General features: G+C 39.1%; 1 protein-coding gene across 5 annotated transcripts in view; it reads left to right on the plus strand.

Moving 5' to 3' along the window:
- Nucleotides 1-22,036, plus strand: part of IGF2BP3 (insulin like growth factor 2 mRNA binding protein 3) — a 150,929-nt gene that overhangs the window by 115,068 nt on the left and 13,825 nt on the right. For all 5 annotated transcript variants that reach the window (XM_072783780.1, XM_072783779.1, XM_072783778.1 and 2 more), the window contains 5 exons: nt 592-873; nt 5,402-5,536; nt 6,804-6,926; nt 9,534-9,669; nt 11,192-11,317. In XM_072783780.1, the coding sequence (XP_072639881.1) occupies nt 592-873; nt 5,402-5,536; nt 6,804-6,926; nt 9,534-9,669; nt 11,192-11,317 (802 nt within the window). The remainder of the gene's footprint in view (nt 1-591; nt 874-5,401; nt 5,537-6,803; nt 6,927-9,533; nt 9,670-11,191; nt 11,318-22,036) is intronic.

Consider the following 22,036-nt stretch of genomic DNA (forward strand, 5'->3'; position numbering starts at 1 on the left):
AAGATGTTTTCATATTTGGGGCAGCCCTGGTGGCTTAGCGGTTTAGCGCTGCCTTCAGCCCAGGGTGTGATCCTGGAGACCCGGGATTGAGTCCCATGTCGGGCTCCCTGCATGGAGCCTGCTTCTCTCTCTCTCTCTCTCTCTCTCTCTCTCTAATAAGTAAATAATCTTAAAAATGTTTTAATATTTGTATTTTTTAGGAGGGTGAAGTGAGGGAGGTACATATTTGTATTATCTTTTCCATTCTGATTAGGAAAACCAGACAAGACAGACTGCCGACTCCTTGCTGTTTGAGTACTCATAAGCTGTTATTAATCTCATGGGTAGTAACATTTTGTCGAACGCTTTTGATTAAGCTTTTTTTCTTCTTTTCATCGGTAGGTGGTAAATATATTCTCTTTGGAATCTTTTGGTCTTTTCTTCCCCATGGGTGTGGGTGTTAGGTGTTGGATTACATGTGTTATGGTTTTGCTACTTGTTCAGTGGTTTTATTCAGAAGTTTTATAGCTAGTAATCTTGAGTGGAAGAGATGGGTATTCCTTTGCCAAAAGGTTTATAGAGCTGGATTTCTCTTCCCATACTCTGCTCCAGAGCATTAGACAAACTGAATGGATTCCAGTTGGAGAGCTTCACGTTGAAAGTGGCCTACATCCCTGATGAAATGGCTGCTCAGCAGAACCCCTCACAGCAGCCCCGAGGTCGCCGTGGGTTTGGGCAGAGGGGCTCATCGAGGCAAGGGTCTCCAGGATCAGTCTCCAAGCAGAAACCATGTGACTTGCCTCTACGCCTACTGGTCCCCACCCAGTTTGTTGGAGCCATTATAGGAAAAGAAGGTGCCACCATTCGGAACATTACCAAACAGACACAGTCTAAGTGAGTATCACTGAGGCCGCAGTGGCTATTAATGTTTTCCTCTTTGAATCTTAATAACAAAGTAAGTTGTACAAGTACGTACTTCTGAGTGTCCTTCTGAGTGTGACTATGATCCCTCCTTGCACATTACTTGGGAATCCGGAAGAACCTTGTGATTTGATACCTTAGCGTTCATTTTATATAAATCTCAGGCTAAACCGTAATCTCAAAGAGAACTTCAAATTTGCACACATGAATGGAAAACAAATGATCCCTAATCTGCTTGTGATGGGGGCGGCACTGATGAACAAAAGGGCCACTTCTTGGTTCTTTCCTGCTCCCCTATCCACACCCCCATCTCCAGTGATACCCGCCTTCAGTGTTGTTGGGAGTAATTTTCTGGGTCCAGTACAGAGATGGTCTTTCATTCTTGCTTTACTTGAGTAAAAAAAATCATTCAACACAGGTCCAAATTTATCCCATGATTAAGCCACGTAGTTAGATTGACTTTTTCTTTAGGCTGTTGTTCAGTAGTTTTACTATGCAAATTTTAAGGGATTAGAAAATTCTCCATTAAATATTGGAGCTAGCTTTGAGGACTAGAAAGCAGGAGTTACTTGTTTTTATTTATGACAGTAGCCCCAGTGCCAAGCGGATTGTCTGGCATGTAGAAGGCTCTCATATTTGTCAGATGAATGAAATGACTGGGTGTAAATTAGGTTTAATGCCCTTAAAATATATCTAAGATACTGTTATCAATTTAAAAGCTTCAGTGAGTTATATATTAGTTATTTTGCTTTGTTAACCATCCTGTTAGACTGTGTGGAGAGTTTGACCCAAAGATGCTTAGCACTGAACTGTGCTCACCCTTAGTTCTGTAAAGTACACTAGGCACATATCTGGGACAGCAACTGCCACGTTTCCCCAAGAAGAGTGAGTGCACTGGGGAGAAGTGGCCGTGTCACTTTCTACAGAATGGTATGGAAATGGCCTTAGGCCAGCTACAGAGATGATAGTAGTTTATTTTGCTTTTTAAATTTAGTAAGGAAAATGATTTCATCTTACGTGGTCCAAGGAATTACGCAGTCTTCTTCTGAAAGTACAGCTATGGTGCTGTATCTTGCTTTTGTATGTTTGTTCCAGTAGGCTTAAGAGGATATCCATATTTATCGTAGGCACCATGCCTGTGTTGAACTAGCTGACTCATTTCTCATGCAGAACCAAAATGAACTGTGTGTAGTGGTGTTGCATGCCTGCTCTTTGTGCAGAGCAATGTCTGATCCTGCCTTCGCCTACCTTCCTCTGCTTTGAAGCAGGAGATATTGAATACTGATTACCTTTGTGATAAATCAGTGGTCTTTGGCTTCAGAATGTAGGGAGTGGGGAAGCCAGTTGAACCATAGTTTAGATCAGTTTTAATCTTAAATTTGCCTGGTTTTAGTATTAAAATTCAAGGGCTCCTTGCTTTTCTTAAAGATCCACTGTTACCTGCAGAAACTAATTATTAAATGGTTTCCCTTCCTTGTCGCATGGCAGATTAGAGTTTTCCTTTTAAAGCTACTCATTTCCTTGTCAGAGGAAAGGGCTTCTATGATTTAAATTGAACTGTTTGTTTTATTTAAGGCAGGAAGATGGAGGATGGAGAGGGAAGGGAAGCAATTTTTGTTATATCCGATGATTCATTTACAGAGTTCTGCCAGTGGATTTAATTAACTCTTGCTGTTGAAACTAGTCATTATTAGATCCTCTGTTTCTGGAATGGTCTCAGAGGGCTACTCTGAGCTGTAAAGCAGTATTCCTTCTCTCAGAGGATCAGAGTTTTGTAATCCCTTAACACGGAGAATGGGTGGAAATAAACCAGGAGGAGGGAGATTAACATGTTACCTACTAGAAGATAAGGAATACTTACAGTGATGGAGGATTGAAACAGTGGTTGGAAAGATGGTTCCTGAGGTTGGGACTATTGCCTAAGGCGCTTTTTAATTATTTCTAAGTGGACTTTATTGTTTCATTTTTAAATTGCCTTTTTCTTTTTTTCTAAGGGTTTGGAGATATTTTTAAATTGAAGTATAATTCAGTGTATAGTTACCTTACAGTGTTAAATTATTTTCAGGTATACAATATAATGATTCAACAATTGCCTACATACTCAGTACTTACCATGATAAGTATACTCTTAATCCCTTTTATTTTACCCATCTCCCAACTACTCATTGCCCTCATTTTTAGTTATACATTTTAGTTATACATTTTAATTCTGAGATAAATCTTCAGTTTTCAAACATTTAAGACCATGAAGTCCATGTATTGATTTTATTGGTGTGATGAAGTGGTCTTTTTTTTTTTTAATTTTTTTTTAATTTTTTATTTATTTATGATAGTCACAGAGAGAGAGAGAGAGAGAGAGAGAGGCAGAGACACAGGCAGAGGGAGAAGCAGGCTCCATGCACCAGGAGCCCGATGTGGGATTCGATCCCGGGTCTCCAGGATCGCGCCCTGGGCCAAAGGCAGGCGCCAAACCACTGCGCCACCCAGGGATCCCTTTAAACCAAGTATATTTTATTTTTACTTATTTGGTGGGGAGGGGCTGAGGGAGAGGGCAAAAGAGAATCCCAAGCAAACTCCCCTGCTGAGTGTGGAGCAAAATGCAGAGTTTGATCTCAACACCCTGAGATTGTGACCTGAGCTGAAATCAGGAGTCAGATGCAGAACTGACTAAGCCATCCAGGCACCCCTGAAATGGTCATTCTTAATGGCCCAGAGTTCTGTAGCTTTTCTAGTGTTCCAGTGGCTAGAGGAACTTGCAAATACTTGATTTTCCCCAGACACACTTTTTCAGATAGTTGATTTTCTTTCTTGTACTTTTTATTTTATTTTATTTTTTAAATTTTTATTTATTCATGATAGTCACACACACACAGAGAGAGAGAGAGAGAGAGGCAGAGACACAGGCAGAGGGAGAAGCAGGCTCCATGCACCGGGAGCCCAACGTGGGATTCAATCCCGGGTCTCCAGGATCGCGCCCTGGGCCAAAGGCAGGAGCCAAACCCCTGCGCCACCCAGGGATCCCTCTTTCTTGTAGTTTTTAAAGAACAGAAGACTTATTTTGTATTTAATTCAAAATATACAGGCACCCAAATTTTTTAAAAGCAGGGGAGGGTTATCTTTTATCTTAGACCTAGGGGTAGCTATTGTTAAGTTTGGAATGTAACTTTATAGGACTTGTTCCTTGTATCTACTAACATGTGTAGCTTTAAAAGAAATCCTATCATGATATGTATTGTGTGGCTTTTCACATAAGATGAAGGACTTCTTACTATGTTGGTACCTGTAACTTTACAACATGTTTTTACACTGCTATATGACATATTACTTAACCATCTCTTCCTGATGGGCATTTTATTTATTTATTTTTATTTTTTATTTTTTTTCTGATGGGCATTTTAAAGAGAATTCCAAATTTCTTTCTGTATAAGTAGTGCTACAGTGAACATTGTTAGGCTGGTGATTTTCAACCAGTGGTGAAATTGTCTCCTAGCAGACAATTGGTAATGTCTGGAGACAGTTTTGGTTGTCATAACCGGATGAGGGGAATGCTATTAGCATATATTGGGTAGAGGCCAGGGATACTGCTGAGCATCTTACAATGCACAGGACAGTTCTCCCAATGAAGAATTAATCTGCCCCAAAATGTCAGTAATGCCGAGGGTGAGGAATACCACTCTAGGCCCACATATGAGACTACATCCATAGGAGATATTATAAAAAGTAGACTTCTTGGGTCAAAAGATAAGCATTTTTGCTTTGACAGATCATGCCAACAAAATGTGAGTGTACCCACTTACCCATTCTCTTAGCAGTACTTAATTTTATCTAAACTATTTGAACGTCTGGAACACAATGGCATCTTGTTTCGATTGACACGTATATAATTACTAGTGAAGCAAACATCATTTTGTGTTTATTAGTAATTTGTTTTTCTTTGAAGTAGAATTGCCATCTCCTGGGCTTCCATTGCTATCTGTCTTTTTTTGCGGACTGCCCTCTCTCAAGGAGGCAAAATGTGGAAAGAGCCTTGTAAGAGAGAACAGATGAGTGAAGTCTCATATGATGGATAGTGGATATTCTGTGTGGCATAATGAGTTCAGCCTGGTTTGTGGGATTCCAGCGGTGGCCCTGTTGGTGTGTGTTTCCAGCTCCTGTTTGCTTTAGAGCTGAAGAATGCCTTTTGTCTGAATCAAGGCTCTCTGACATGAGATGTTAGTTCTTTGACACCAAAATGGAAAATTAGGCACATACAGTTTGGCAGAATGAAAAGATGTGCCTACTTGAGGAAAGGTGAATGGGGGCTGGGGAATATTCCTGGAATTCAGATTGTCTTTAAGGCATCAAAGTTGACAGCTTATCAAGAGTTTATACCCCTGAGGGAAGTGAGTCATACTCTTTGCCCAGAAGTCCTATGACTTTCAAGTTGGTACTTACAGACTCTGTTAATTGTGAATACACGCTTATGCCTCTCCTTTTCTTCTTTCCTTGCACTCACCATAAGAATTGATGTCCATCGTAAAGAGAATGCAGGTGCTGCTGAGAAGTCAATTACTATACTCTCTACCCCTGAAGGTACCTCTGCGGCTTGTAAGTCTATTCTGGAGATTATGCATAAGGAAGCTCAAGATATAAAATTGTGAGTAAAGAGGATTAACCTGTGAAGAGGTTGATGTTTGTGCTGTTTTATTTTGGCATTCTAGGACACGGTTCTTAGGAATTGACAACAAACACAGGGAAATGCTATCCTGAAGAGCTACTGTAGTTGGCACTATTGATTTGATTGTAAAGCATAAATCTTTTAAGTATTTCATTTTCAATCATGTTTGGATATGAGGTGACTGGTATGAATGGGGAAAGTCTAGCTGTAGAAGAAGGCACTTTTAGGGGATAAGAAGCCCACCTCAGGACCGGGAAGTATCCTTGGGATTTACCCAGAATGTGCCTTAAATCCTGACTTCTTTACTCTGAACCTATTGGAGCTCTGTTTTGTCATCTGCCCAGCCCTGCTTTGTAGCAGCAGGGAGTATAGAGGTGGAGAAATCCCTAATCCTGTGCTAAGGCAAACTGGAGATTTATTTGGGTGTTCCAGGTTGAAACTCTAAATGCCTATTCCACAGGAACTTTGAGCTGAATTTGGGTTCTATGCCACTTGAGCTTAGAGCACAGGGCTACCCTAAAAGAGGAGTCCAGAAGAAGGTACTGGAGTTAGGCTGGGGACCTAATCACCAGCACTTAGTTTGTAGGGATCTTTAACATGTATTAAATATATCCTAGTTATATGGTGATATATGTTGCTATGTTTTAAGATAATAGCTATTTTTTCAAAATAGAGAAAAAAATTTAAAAAGCTCACCATCCAGATAATACAAGTGATATTTTAAAACAGTGATAGGTATCACTTGGAAAATCAAAAAGGTACACAATGAAAAGTGAAAGCCCCCCTTCCAGCTCTTACACTGTTCTAAAGAGTAATCACTGTTGAGTTTGTGTTTCCTTCTATAGGTTGTGCATATATCTCTAGGTGTGCATTTTAAAGTTTATAGCAAAATCACACTGTTTTTGTATTTATACATTGTGTTCTGGTATTGGGGATTTAGGGATACGGATTTGAGTAAGAAGTTTTCTTAATGATCCTAATCCTTGGAAGATAGTCCAGAGATGCATAAAAGAAAATGGTTTTAAAAATTGACTTCAAATACTTGTTAGTGTTTTTTTGTGTTTGTTTGTTTTGCCCCTTCTATTCATGCATGCTAGAATGTAGGTCAGCAGACTTTAAACTCTACCTAGCATTATGCTTTCTATAAGGTAGGTAGGAAATAAATGTTTAATGAATGGATATTGTCTTTTTACCTAGGAGAAGGTTTACTTACCCGAATTTTATGACCTTTTTTCTTTATTTACAGCACAGAAGAGATTCCCTTGAAGATATTAGCCCATAATAACTTTGTAGGCCGTCTTATTGGTAAGGAAGGAAGAAACCTTAAAAAAATTGAGCAAGACACTGACACTAAAATCACAATTTCTCCGTAAGTGCTGCCTTGCTTTCTTTGAGTTAGAAAATTTTGAAGTACTGTTTTTAAGTTGTAGGTTATATATTAGGCAGAGCTTCTCCCATCTTAAAGGTATTTGAGCTAGCCTATACCATCATACTTAAATTTTGTCTCTCAAACTTAATCAACTACTGTTACTATTTAACTCATATTGAAAGCATTATCTGTTCCTACTAAGGAGGCGGAAAGCACTAAGTAAGTACTTTACATTCATATTTTTAGCTGAGGTCTGAGGTTTTCAGATATATACTCCCAAAGTTTAAATATATAACCTAGTTTATCATCCATTGTCATATAACAAGTTATCCCAACATTTAACAGCTTGTAGACAATCAATAGTAAACATGGATTGCTCTTCTAATTTCTTTGGGTTAGGAATTGAGGAGCAACTTAACTGGGTGGTTCTGGCTTGGGGCCTCTTGGTGTTGCTGACAAAACAGTGCTGGCTGTTGGTGTGAGGCCTTAGCACATTGGCCTCCAAACAGGGCTGCTTGGGTGTTTTTAAGAATTGATAGTTGTCTTCCGCCAGAGTGGATTATCCGAGAAAGCACAAGAAGGAAGTGGCAGTGTCTTTATAACACAGCCTCCGAAATCACACACTGTCATTTTTCTAATATAATTTACACAAGTCAGCTCTGCTCAGTGTGGGAGGGGCTATGCTTACTGGAGAGTTGGTCATCTTGGAAGCTGGCTGCCACACCGTGGGTCCCTGAATGCTCTGAAATTACATGGAAAAGTTTCTCTTTAAAAAAAAAAAAAAAGGGATCCCTGGGTGGCGCAGCGGTTTGGCGCCTGCCTTTGGCCCAGGGCGCGATCCTGGAGACCCGGGATCGAATCCCACGTCGGGCTCCCAGTGCATGGAGCCTGCTTCTCCCTCTGCCTGTGTCTCTGCTTCTCTCTCTCTCTCTCTCTCTCTCTCTGTGTGTGTGTGACTATAATAAATAAATTTAAAAAAAATAAAAAATAAAAAATAAAAAAAATAAAAAGACGGACAGCCCTGGTGGCTCAGCAGTTTAGCACCGCCTGCAGCCCAGGGTGTGATCCTGGAGACCCGGGATGGAGTCCCACATCAGGCTTCCTGCATGGAGCCTGCTTCTCCCTCTGCCTGTGTCTCTGCCTCTGTCTCTCTCTCTCTCTCTGTCTCTCTGTCTCTCTGTCTCTCTGTGTATCTCATGAATAAATAAAATCTTTAGGAAAAAAATTAGAGAAAAATTTCTCTTTTTGAGAGTAACTATTATTAGTTGACATGAGAGTACCCAAAAAAGCTGAGTGAAAAGAGATTGATAAACTCAGGAAGAATGGAAAGAAAAGAGAGGCAGCATGTTTATGGATCAAGGAGTTTTCAAAGAAGAGGGAGTGTTAGGAAGTCAGAAAGTCCTGCTTGCTGTAAAGAAAAAAAACTCAGAGAGTGGTAAATATAATAAATGATCCTACCCTGTCTTGAATTTTACACCCAGAAAAGGGAGGGTTTTAAGAGAAAAAAAGTCTTAAAAGCTATTTTAAACAGCTATTTTAAAAACCTGTCCTATAAAATGCTTAGTAGAGGAGAGATAGGTTGAGACCAGAGATGAAAAATACACTTTTTAAGGCTATGACATAATCTTCATTGTGTAGATATTTACCTTTTTAACAAATTAGAGAAAAGTTAAAGGATACTAACCCATTCATCTGGCTCATGTTTAGCTTAAGACATTCTGCTAAGTATTAAAAATGAGAGTTTTAACTTTACAATTATGAAGGAGTGCGATACCAATTTTCAGAGTCCTTTCAATCTACATATTTAGTTTTGTTTTCCATGACTAAGTCTCCCATTACTTCCTCTCAAGGTTTTTGACTGGCTCAGGCTCAGGCAGCCTCAGATGTCATCTGAGTGGATTTTGAAGCTTCAGTAGGACCTAGGTCAAGCAGGGAGTTTCTGAATATTGCTAATGCCTTCTAACTTTATAGAGGTCTAAATGGTCAAGGGATCACTTTTTAATTTAGTCAAGATGGATTGATTTATGTTATTTTCTCTATTTTTTATATAAACTCTAAAATTATTGGCAAAAAGTAAGTTTGGACACATTAATTCTGGTTTGCCTTTTGGGAATATTTCCATGCTCATTTCTTGCTTGGTGACCCAGAAAATGCAATTGCACGAGAATGCCACTTATGTTTAGAATTGGTCAGTGCAGACTAGGAGCATCTATATTAATGGTTATGTGTGTCTGGTTCTTGGTTTCCACTAAAACTGTACATCCCTCTAATCATGTTATGTTTCACTGTTAAATTGTGAAAAAGGTTCACCATAACACCATATACAAGAAGTATACTGTATTCCAAACATGAACTTCATTCAACTATGCACACCTAGTAATTTTTATTGAGAAGGGGTGGGGGGACTATTTTCTTCTGCAGCTTTACAGTTCTTGGATTCATGTCTTTTGGGGCTTACTCATTTTTCATCATGTCTGACCACCCACTTTTACATATTGCCAGCCACCACACTTGGGTTTTAATTGCCATCTGTGGCTGAAATGTTATTAACTGTCTTCCTCCTATAATTTCCATTCTTTTTTCTTTCTCCTCTTTTTCATTCTGCAGATTGCAGGAATTGACGCTGTATAATCCAGAGCGCACCATTACAGTTAAAGGCAACGTTGAAACATGTGCCAAAGCTGAGGAAGAGATAATGAAGAAAATCAGGGAGTCTTATGAAAATGATATTGCTTCTATGAACGTTAGTTTTAACATGGAAGACATGCCTTTATTTTTTGATGAACAGTTAAAAGATGTTTTCAGTTGCATTAATATTGATGTCTTTAAATGGTGCCAGCATTAGATAGAGTTTCGAGTTGATTTTTAGCACCATAGTGAGTGCGCCCTAGGGTAGTTGGGAAGAGGGCTTGGCTCTCTGTGATTGTAGCATATTAGCCTTTTAGCCTTAGTTCCCTTATCTGTTATTGAAGGCTAATACCTACCTAAAAAGGTTGATACCTTCCTGTATTAACTTGAAGATTAGTATAGTAAGAATGTGGGCTTAAGAAGTGGGTATGTAAACTAGGTTTGAATCCCAGCTCAATCACTTACTAGTTGCACTTCTATTCACTTGGACCACTTATTTAGTCTCCAAGCATGGGTTTCCTCATCTGTAAAATGGGGCTACTGTGCCTACAATACGACTGAGATTATAATAGATACTATGCATATAAAAGCAACTGTTAAGAATTCAAATTTAAAACTTGGTTAGTCATAAACTTTGGAGACAAAAGAATTAAAAATGACAATCTAGCACAATGAAGGCAATTAAAGTGAATGGCTGGCATTTCTTGATGGACGGACTGGTACAGAAAATGTAATATTTCAAAAGTCCATTTTGAATTTTCAAGTAAATGAGGAAAAAAAAAAACACTCCTCATTTGGGCCCTACACCTAAAAGAAGGTAAATATGGACATAATAGAATACCTTTTGTGAGAAGAACCTAGAAGAAAGCGGATTGTTCTAGCCCACATCATTGGCTTCTGGCACATCATCATCACTGCTCATTCAAAGTTTCAGAGTCCCTGCAAGTACATCCAGCCCCATACACCTTTTAAAGAGATTCTCATGTATGCTCACATCTCAACCCTGTCATCTCCGATACCTCACTTCCTCAACCTCTATAAAATTCAACCAAAACAAAATCCCCTTTCTGGCTCCTGGATCTACTCCAAAGATAGCTTCAGTTGCCATAGTTACATGGGATGGGACCTGATTTTCAAAGATCTTGACTTTGTTTCAGGCCTTTAGACTCACGGCCGCCAAATTCTATCCAAAAAGTAAAGATCTCTTAATAGCTCGTTCTACATATCTGGTTTGCTTTTCAATGCACAAATCTTGTTTGCTTACTTCTTCAACTAAGATTGAAGCAAGATTTTCAGTCTGTATTTACTGTGTGACCGTAGCATACAGAGTACATATTTGTTTAAGCACTGTGTGAGCTGATCATTAAGGAAAGGAAGGGTGTGTTTCCTGCTTTGAGAAAGCTAGTGTAGCTTTGCATCAAGGAGGGGGGCAAGTGAGCACGCAGATTTTAAAATATCAAGAAATATAAACGGATATATACTCAGGTGTAATTACTTGGAACATCCGCTTTGTTCTAAAATTTGAGTCATAAGATGATTTTTTCTTTACTATAGAAGAGGTCACAATCTGAATATTGTCACATAAATACACTTGATTTTTTAAATTGTAAAATGAGGGACCTTTTTTACTATTGCAGCTTCAAGCACATTTAATTCCTGGATTAAATCTGAATGCCTTGGGTCTGTTCCCACCCACTTCAGGGATGCCACCTCCCACCTCAGGGCCCCCTTCAGCTATGACTCCTCCTTACCCACAGTTTGAGGTAAGATAATGAACCTTGGCTTTCTGTGTGGTTGAGTGGGATGCAGTCAGAGGGACACAGTCAGACTTTGTTGCCCTCAAGCAGTGTAATGTTAAATGCTAATTGGGACATATCTAATGTAAAACCTGGTCCCCACATGATTTCTTAGTTGAGAGCCAGCATCTGCTTACCAGTTCCTGTCAGTAGAACCTTGTTACCTACCCCTCTGTAGAGTGGACATATGAATTATCCTTTTGAACTTTGGGGGTAATAGAGTTGTCAGCATTGGTTTTTAAATATCAAAAAAATTTGAGACTCTGGGTTGGGGAAAGAAGTTATTTCCAAAAGTTGAAGGAAAGGACTTTTTTTTTTTTTTTTTTTTTCAAAGATTTTATTTATTTATTCATGATAGTCACAGAGAGAGAGAGAGAGAGAGGCAGAGACACAGGCAGAGGGAGAAGCAGGCTCCATGTACCGGGAGCCCGACATGGGACTCGATCCCGGGTCTCCAGGATCGCGCCCTGGGCCAAAGGCAGGCGCCAAACCGCTGCGCTACCCAGGGATCCCAGGAAAGGACTTTTAAAAGGCTTCCTTCGTCTTTAATTTCACTTGGAAATTAACTGTTATGAAAGGTCAATAAAGACATGTTTTCCATTTTGAGTGTGTTTTTAAACAGTGAACTCAAGATGGTTTTGTTCACAGGCCTGTGTGTGCGTGCATGTCTGCACATGCACAATTAAACTGCTTTTATTCATTTTGTAAAGAGGTAGACTGTCGAGAAAGAACCTTATTTTTATATTTGCTTTTTAAGAATAAAATTTTTCCTAAGGTCAAAAATGGGAGACCAGTGATAGTATAAAAATACTTGCAGCCTAGCAGATACTTTACATAGTAATTAAAAAAAAATAGTTCACAGTTCTGTTAATAATCAGAGAAAACTGGAGGTAAACAGGTGAAATAAAATTGGCAAAATTCTAGGATCTTCCTTCATGGGTTTGTTTTTACATCTCCCGCTTCCTGTTTGACTCTTCTATAATATATGCTTTGAGTAGTACCTTCTATACCAATTTAGGAAACTGTCCATCTGGAATAGGCTGGGCATTCCATTGTAACATTGCCCAGACTACATGTAGAGTAAAATGCTTCTGGAATTGTACAGAGAACACAGATTGCTGAGATTGTTCATATTTTATCCTTTTATGAAGGAGAATTTCCTTGGCCTGTCCTTAACCTTGGCCTCCTCCTGCAGTATTTCTGCCTTTATGGTTGGCAACATTTGTATTTTCCCCTGCCACTCTGAACATGTTTGGCCCTGGAAGCCATATAACTAAGCCCATTAATCTGTGTATAGGCATCAAAATTTCAACTGTGTATCAGTGTGAATAGATTCATCATGCATTATTTGAAGCTTTCCAACACAGCTAAAGGTGCTGTGAAGTAGCTGACATGTTTATACCTTGATGCTTAGAGGGGCTGAGGAAAGGATCCCTGGGATGAGAGCCCAGGTCCAGCCTAGCTCTGCCAGCACTTTGTATCGCCCCAGGTCACTCTCCTCTTCCCTCTGGGTTTGTTTTCTTACTTAATGAAGAAACTGAACTAGATGAATTATCTCTAAGGATTCTTGAGTCAGACATTTCTAGTTTTTACAGAATTCAATAATATGAAAAGTTTCAGAGGAGAGTAAAAGTAAACCTAAAATAGTAATTTGAGAGAATATGGCCTTAACTTCTAATATAGCTGCTAGTTTCTTTATTAGAAGTACATGCATTTGTCATATTACTAAGTTTAGGGCACATGTATCCCTAGGATTATTTTAAGAGAAGTGAAAGTATGTCGAAAACATTATTTCCAAAGGACTTTTATGATTTTAAATGTCTGAGTACTTTAAGCAAGTAGAGATTTTGTTTTAAGAATGGGAGAAGGGAGTCAGTGAGCTTTAATAAAAGCGAATCAAAAGTAAATGTAAGGAAGATGCCATTGGAAGGGTGGTCTTTGCTTTTCCCAAGATTTTAAAATTAAATCAGCTAGATGTAATTAGAAGCAGCCAGTGAGATCAGGAGAAAATGGAGAAGCTGTAGTAAAGGTAGAAACACTGCAAGAAGGAAAGAGCTTAGAACCCCTGAGGGTCTGGTGGTTTCACGGGCAGGAAAAGGAAATTCTCTTCATTAAGAGATAAAATGTGGACAATATTATCAATCCAAGTTCTTTGCAGAATTCCAGTGGGCACTTTATTCTATATGTATGCTAGGCAGTGATATAATAGAATTCCCAACTTCACATATGGATTCTCTGAATTGGTGCAGGAGGTACCACTCAAAACAGTAAGTGCTAAGAAAGAAGACAAATCTATCATCTCTGTAGTTGGAATGGTTGATAAATTATGTTGATATTGCATGTGTTTGCTGCAGATGAGTGTGTTCTTCCTCTTTTCCTATAAACTACTAACTTTATCTCTGCATATTAGTCTTAGACCTCAAAGAATGTGTCAGGAATTATTGAGAAAATTTAAAGGGAAAGGAGAACTATTCCCATAATCTTAACTTTTTCTTCAGAAGGGAAGAAACCTTTGCTTTTGTGGATTTCAAAAATATGTGCTTGTAAAAGGAGAACTATTCCCATAATCTTAACTTTTTCTTCAGAATGGAAGAAACCTTTGCTTTTGTGGATTTCAAAAATATGTGCTTGCAACTGCCTTAACTTTTACAAATACATAGGTATTCCTGTCTTGAAAATTTGGTATATAGGGATCCCTGGGTGGCGCAGCGGTTTAGCGCCTGCCTTTGGCCCAGGGCGCGATCCTGGAGACCCAGGATCGAATCCCACGTTGGGCTCCCGGTGCATGGAGCCTGCTTCTCCCTCTGCCTGTGTCTCTGCCTCTCTCTCTCTCTGTGACTATCATAAGTAAATAAAAAAAAAAAAAAAAAGAAAATTTGGTATATATTTTTACAAACTTTGTAATTAAAGGTAATTGTGCTATTTTAAACTTATTCTCCCAAAGGAATTCACCTTGATGTTAACCACAATATCATCTCACTTTTAAGAATTTGGCACAATGCTATTATTTGATAGGCAGTCTGTATTTAAATTTCATAGTTTCCCCAATAATGTTCTATATAGCTGTGTTTTCAGTAAAGCAGCCAGTTAAGGATTAAGCATTGCAGTTAGTTGTCATGTCTCTCTAATCCCCTTTATATTTTTAGCAGGAGTCCATCCCATGTGGTATCACCTACTCCCTACCCCTCCTTGTTTATTTATGGCATTGAAAAATCCAGGTTAGCAGTTAGAGTGTCACCAAATTTGGATTTGACTGACTGCTTCTACATGATTAGGCTTAGAGTTGTACCTTTTTTGGGAGCAGGAATACTTTCTCTGTGTCTCATTGGGAAGCAGATGATGTCATGTTTCATTGTTGGTCATGTTGTTTGATCATACAGTTAAGGTAGTGTCTGTCTGATTTCTGCATTGTGAAGGTATCTTTCCCTCTATGATTAAGATATTATCAATTGTATTTTGAGAATAGTATCTTGCTCCCCAACAGTCTTTTCCCCCAGTGGGTTTAATATCTATTGCTGAATTTGCCCATCATATTACTATTTTTATGTCTACCATCTTTTATATTTATTAATTGGCAATATTCTGTAAAGAATAGCTTTCTCCACTTTCTGCTTTACAAGGGAAAAATAGTTTTTTGTTCTTTACACTAGAATTACCCTAGATCTTTTGTGTTAGAGTCCGTCCTCCCGCAGGGCAGGAGTTGGAGGTGAGACTCTGGTATCACTGCTTTGGAAACCTCTCCAACTGACTTCAGTGTGGCGATAGCCAAGGTTAACAACAGTTGCTCTGTTTCTTAACTGGTTAAGAACCTGTGCCTCACCTTGGACTTACATAAATCAAAATCTCAGTGGGAGCAGATGGAAGCTCAGAAATTCATGATTTTGTAAAGGTCATCAGGAGTTTGTTACCCATTCATTGTCAAACTACTGTTCTGCAAAGAATATTTACTATTCTATGGAAGGATGACTTAAATGTTAGAAAAAAATAACAAGGCTAATGCACATAGACAATACTTGGGATAAGCATAAATACATACCACTTGGGTATGTTGCTCTTTCTAGCTTGTTTGATGCTTTATTTTATTTTATATTTATATATCTTTTTTTGATGCTTTATTTTAAAGTGTGGTCAAAGGGTGCTTGGTGGCTCAGTTGATGAAGCATCCAACTCTTGATTTTGGCTCAGATCATTGTCTCGGGATCCCTGAGTGGCTCAGCGGGTTTAGCGCCTGCCTTTGGCCCAGGGCATTATCCTGGAGTCTCAGGATCGGGTCCCATGTCGGGCTCCCTGCATGGAGCCTACTTCTCCCTCTGCCTGTGTGTCTCTGCCTCTCTTTCTCTCTGTGTCTCTCATGAATGAATAAATAAATAAATAAAAATCTTAAAAAAAAAAAAAAAGATCATTGTCTCAGTAGCATGAGATCAAGCCCCACATGGGTCTCTGTGCTGGGTATGGACCTTGCTTAAGATTGTCCCTCTCGGGCAGCCCCAGTGGCACAGTGGTTTAGCGCCGCCTGCAGCCCAGGGCGTGATCCTGGAGACCCGGGATTGAGTCCCACGTCGGGCTCCCTGCATGGTGCCTGCTTCTCCCTCTGCCTGTGTCTCTGCCTCTCTCTAGCTGTGTCTCTATGAATAAATAAATAAAATCTTTTTAAAAAAAAATTGTCTCTCTCCCTTGGGCCTCTACCCCCCCAACCCTGCCCTGCTTGCACACACTCCCTTAAAAAAAAAATGTGGTCAAAAACTTGTCCCCTTTTCTCTGGATCACCTTTTATTACAACCCAGAGGCAAGTACCAGGCTAAACATGTCTGTGGGATGGTGCCATATGTCTCTTTTCATGCCTCTAAATATATTTTGGCATACTATGTGTATCAGGATTAGATTTGAGTGTGTGTTACAGGAAGAAAAATTGGTTTAAATGAGTTTTCCTTCTTCAGAAGAGATGAAGGGTAGACAGTCCAAGGCTGGTAGTAGTTATGCTTTATTATATAGGATAGGTGCTCCTAGTGGTTTAAGTATCATGCTGTCTCCCAGACCAGGGTGACTGACTACTCAAGCTCCAGCTATTGAGTCTGATTCCAGCCAGCAAGGATGAAGGATAAAGATCCAACAGCTGCTTCATATAAGGACACTGCCTGATGATAGCTTTTTATAGTTCTACTGGTTAGTCATGTTTGCCAGCACATAACATCAGTTATATCTACCTGCAAAAGAAGCTGAGAAACAGTGTCTATAACTGAAGAGAAGACTAAACATGCCCTACTGGATTTAGTAAATTTACCTGTAGAAGGAATCTCTCAGAGCTGGGGGTGGAGTGGGAGGTGAGCTTTTAAGTTCTCTCAAAAACAAAAACCATGCAAAAAACTGGAGTAATCTAAATTGATTCTGGAGGAGAAAATTCGATCTTTCAGATTCCACTCCTACAGATTATTTTCCCATCAAAGCAAAGGGAAAACATCATTTTCAGAGAATTGTATTGTGTTTCTGGATACCAGTTAGAGTGAACTGTACTTCTAAATAGCTGTGAGGTAATTTCCTGATATAATATTTTAAGAGAACAACTCTGTAACAAGTTTTATTCTAGTATATAACTTCTTTGTGGGGCACTTAGTTGGAATAGCTTTGCCTTTACTGTATATATTATTAGAGTTGGTTCTTTTTCTAAACTCAGATCACTAATACCATTAAGCATACCTAGTAGATCTGACTTTTTGAAACAAACAAACTTGTTTTTAAAGGCAATAATTAAAAAAAAAAATCAAAAAATAAAAAAAATAAAAAAAATAAAGGCAATAATTAACTTTACCAAAGCTTTATTATTTTTTTCCCTTACTATTTATTTTTACATTCCTTTTATTCCCTTTGGCTTCACCTTTCTTCTTTCTGAGGAACCTAGTATTGTAGGTCTGTGAGGGTCTGTGATGACATTTATGTAAAAACTGGGTTAGAGGAGTATAGGTTGGCAGGTATTTGCTCTTGGCACGTGAGGATGTCCGGGAGCAGCCTGGCTTCTACAGCTGCCGTTTGAAGCTTGCTGGTCCTTAGAAGCTCTCACAGGGAAGTCAGCTACTTATTAAGATTGACTCTTTATCCTTGATGGCCTGTAGGTTAGCAGTCGATCTCTTTTACTTTCAGTGTATATTGCCTGGTAAGAAGGAGGTTTTGATGACTCAATGTTTCAAAGACTCTCTCTTTATGTATTGCTTCCTCTTTCTTTTAGAGTTGTTTCATTTTTCTACTCATGTTTTCTCACTGCTGCTTTGTAACATGAAGGGAGAATTGATGCACCTTGACTTTGGATAAATCTCTTGCTTCTGTTCCATTCCAGAACTTTGCTTACCACCCCCCCCCTTCGCCCCCCACAATATATTCTAACTGGAACCTGCCAGGTGGATTTTTTTCTAATAGAGCCAGAGTTGGTTCTTCCAACAGACAAAAAGTCTCTAGTTCCTGCCTAGCAGCTGGCTCATGCAGTACTTAATTGGCAAACTTTGAGTTTAGAAATGACAAGAAATGCTCCTTTCAAAAATGCTTGAACAGTAGGGAAGAGGCAATTGGCGGCTCCTGAACAAAGCAAGAGCTGAACTTGGCATAGCACAGAAGAGCATCCGTAGCTGAATGTTATTTCCTGGCGTTTGGGTTGGCAGAAGTTAGCTCAAGTGCTGTTGTCTTCGTAATTGTGATAGTGTCTTTGGAATCTTCCCAGAAGTCTCCAGAACAATAGCATGATCTTAAAATTGCTAACTTTCTGTTACTCGAAGAGGCAAGAAAGGTGAACATCTTCTTAGGTTTTAGCTAGTTCAAGGTGCTCTTTAAGAAACAAAATTATGAGTTGAAAGGGATTTTTAGATCAGTTCTCTTAGCCTTACTTCTTAGGATTTCTTACTATAGGTACAGCTCTTTTGTCAGTAAAAAAATTGAGTAAATAGCTTACTGTATACACTTATTACCTCTAGGAGGCCTTGGTTACTTAGCTATGGGGAGAAACTTTCTGTGTTTTTTTTTTTTTAGACTTAAATACTCTGTTGAGGTCATGGAGTTGAGTAAACCTAATTTCGGTTCCAGACCCAAATCCATTAAAACAAAACAAACAAAACAAAACAAAAACCCCCAGGAGTATCTTTGTACAAACCAAAGGGAAACACTGGCATCCTTCCAGGTTCCTGAAGGCTGGTCTTGTTGGCTGGCAGGCGAGTCTCCGTGCCTTTGTGATGTCTTAGATTCTGTTCCCCACAAAGTAAATACACTTAACCTTACTGTTTGCTCATTCTTGTATCTCCTCATGATAGATGATTAGGAATTACTCATTGGCAGACTTCACCACTTATGCAAACTTTCAGTTGAGCAGCTTTGTTCTTATGTTATTTCAAGCTATAACATAGAGTCTGCCAAGAAGTCCAAAGGAAGTTTTGCCAATAGGCATCTGGCAGAAATCCACTGGGAAGCAGCTTGGGTCATGTGACTGTCCTTCACCTCTGAAGGTTTAGGAAGAAAGGTAAAGGGTAATGCAGTGAACATTAGCTTAAATGCAAAGAATTGTAACAAGGGTAATGCTGATGAGTTTTTTAAAGCTTGATCATAACCCATTGTTCTGGCTTCTTAATTTTGTTAAGTAAAAATAAAATTATCTGCATATACAAATCCTGGAAGCATGGCATAGTATGCAGAACTCTATACAACAGTAATTTGTGCCACAGAGCCATTAGTCAAATAGGATAATTATGTGAGGTGCCTTATATTCCCAGAGGAAAAATTCCTTTAAAAGTGCATGCTCGGTGGATATGAAATTGGCGTGGAGGGAATTGGGTGATGGTCAGAAATGTCTTCGTCACGCCTCGACATCTGATGAGTTAACTTTTATTTTAAGACCCTGTTGCCAGGAGTACACATCCCTACCCATCCGTGTGGAGCACCACCTCTTGGTATGTTTAGTTTGCTTCTAACACTGCTTTTTATATTTGATAGGCCATTGTGCCTGTTTTCATCCCAGCAGAGAACATTTTTCTGTCTGTAAACGGATCCTTTCATATCTTTACACCTTCTTTCTGTTAAGATTTGATCCTTTGGCCCTTCTCTACTGACCACAACTCCTTTTCCAAAGCCTCACACAACCTATACATTTGTTCTTAATCTTCATAGTGGATGTGTTAACTTTTATTCCATTCCTACCCCTAAAAATCAATGAAAAAAAAGTGTTGATGGCCTTTCATCACTGTGTCAGAAAGATTATTTTGCTTTTGTTCAGCTTTTGAGGTGACAAAATAGGTTTGTGCTTTTCTCCTGGCGGAGTTGTCTCAGTATCTTCTAGGCTAAGACACATGCCCACGCTGTGCTTGCAAAGCTTCTTGGCTTTTGTTCCAAGGATGATGCCTGTTAACATTAGTCCTCTGAAGACAGGGAGAAGTTGCTCTCTGGGATCAGTCCCGGGAAAAGTGGTTTTTTTTTTTTTTTTTTTTTTACTAAGCAAATGGATAGTTTTTCTCTTCCAGGCACACTCAATTATGCAGCTGATTTTCTTTTTTTAAATTAGCTGCTAGGAAGCTTACAGCCAAATGTATATAAGAACAACATTCCTGGCTTCATCTTTTATATTCAGGTCCCTATGCTCTTATTTCTTTGCTTCCTTTGTTTTACTTCTAGATTATGTGTATTTTCTAAGCAGCCTAAAACCTTTCTGGAACAAGGCCCAGAAAACAAATAATCACACAGTCATGGCAAAATGCAATGGGACAGATCTGGGCGAGTTACACATTAGGTTTATTCTGATCATTAAAAAGGTCTTTATCATTGTCAGGCCAAAAACAAAAGTGTATTATCCAGAAGAAAACATGGTTATAGGGATGCCTGGGTGGCTCAGCGGTTTAGTGCCTGCCTTCGGCCCAGGGCGTGATCCTGGAGACCCGGGATGGAGTCCCTCATCGGGCTCTCTGCATGGAGCCTGCTTCTCCCTCTGCCTGTGTGCCTGCCTCTCTCTCTCTCTGTGTCTCATGAGTAAATAAATAAAATCTTAAAAAAAAAAAAAAGAAAAAGAAAGCATGGTATAGATGTTCTCAGTGAGATAAAATACTTAGACTCTATCTTTACCTTAAAAAAAATTAAGATTAATTTATCAGTTTTACCACACAGACCAGAATGACAAAATAGATTAACATTAACATTGAGAACAATTTATGGTGAATGTTAGCATCAATTCAGTTGTTAAAAAAGAAAGACCTTAAAGTGTCCCCTGGAATAGATGGAACATGGTCGTGACAGAGCATGGTGGCAGCCTGTGAGTCATGGTACGTGAACTAATGTTACTCGTTTGGTGTTCTTCACTGGTGATAGGAACAGAAGAGACTCGGCCAAGCTGTGCAGGACAGGCCCTTATCACACACCTCAGTCCAGAGTTGACTGGCAGGGCAAACCAAACCCTCTGCTGGTGTTATTTGTTCTAAGAGCACTTATAGAGACATGAAGGAGGCTTCGTGTAGCCAACAGTTGTATTAAGACCTGCGGTGTGTTACAACATCCTGGGAAACACCAAGGACACTGCGTTGTAGGAAAGTACTACAGCTGTTCATACATGTGCTGAAGAAACAGCATTCAGTGATTTTCTCAGTAATATTTCCTGGAGTTGAATTTGAGGTTGACTCTTACAGGAAATAGGAGGGAACATGTGGGTTACAGATCAAGGATGAGACTTAGAAGAGCACAGTTCAGATGATTTTCATGTACAGAAAACTTGACATGGAGCCTCGAATCCTATGTTGCTTTCTTTTTCATAAGTGTGAAAGGCATGGTTCAATATAAAATGATTTCCCCCTTTTAAAAAAATTTTTTTAATTTCCCCCTTTCTATAATATATCCGTAGACCATAAGATAAATTTATTTGTATGAAAATTTAGGAATATCTGTCAATTTGAAATGTTAATACTCTGATCTAGCATTTCTGTTATATAAAGTCTTAGAAGTATTTGTATAGGGGCACGAGGTTTATGTTTAGAGATTTGGTTGCAGTGTTACAGAAATTAGTGAAAAAAAGGGGGAAACCAGACTTTGGTGCAGATCTTGAAAGTAGCACCTTGAGATAAACCAAAGTAACTGTCAGGCAAAGATAAGGAATAGTGGATTTTTTATTTATTTATTCATGAAAGACCCAGAGAGAGGCAAAGGGAGAAGCAGGCCCCCCGTGGGGAACCCGATGCAAGACTTGGCCTCAGGACCTTGGGATCAGCTCTGAGCTGAAGGCAGATGCTCAACCGCTGAGCCACCCAGGCATCCCTTTTTTCTTCACAACTTCTCTGTGAGGTGGTTATTTTATTCTCACAGTGGAAACAAACATTGAAACAAACATTGAGACTCTTAAGTCATAAAGTACTTTAAACAGGCATAATAAAATAGGTGTGTTCAGATGAGACAACAAACCTGTTGATTTTGGACCCTTGTTCTGTTGGAGCATCATTTTGGGGGGGGGGGTGGTATTCAATTAAACTATTTTTTATAGGTTTTGTAAGGTTTTTTTTTTTTTGAGGTATAGTTGACATATAACATTGGTTTTAGGGGTACAACATGATGATGTGATACATATATATATTGCAAAATGATCACAATAAATCAACATCGTTACCATAGGTTTTTTTTTTTGTGATAAAAACTTTTAAGACCTCTTTTAGCAACCTTCAGATATGCAGTATAGTATTAACT

This window comes from Canis lupus, chromosome 18 (genome assembly GCF_048164855.1).
Source record: "Canis lupus baileyi chromosome 18, mCanLup2.hap1, whole genome shotgun sequence".
In the NCBI taxonomy this organism is placed as follows: domain Eukaryota; kingdom Metazoa; phylum Chordata; class Mammalia; order Carnivora; family Canidae; genus Canis; species Canis lupus.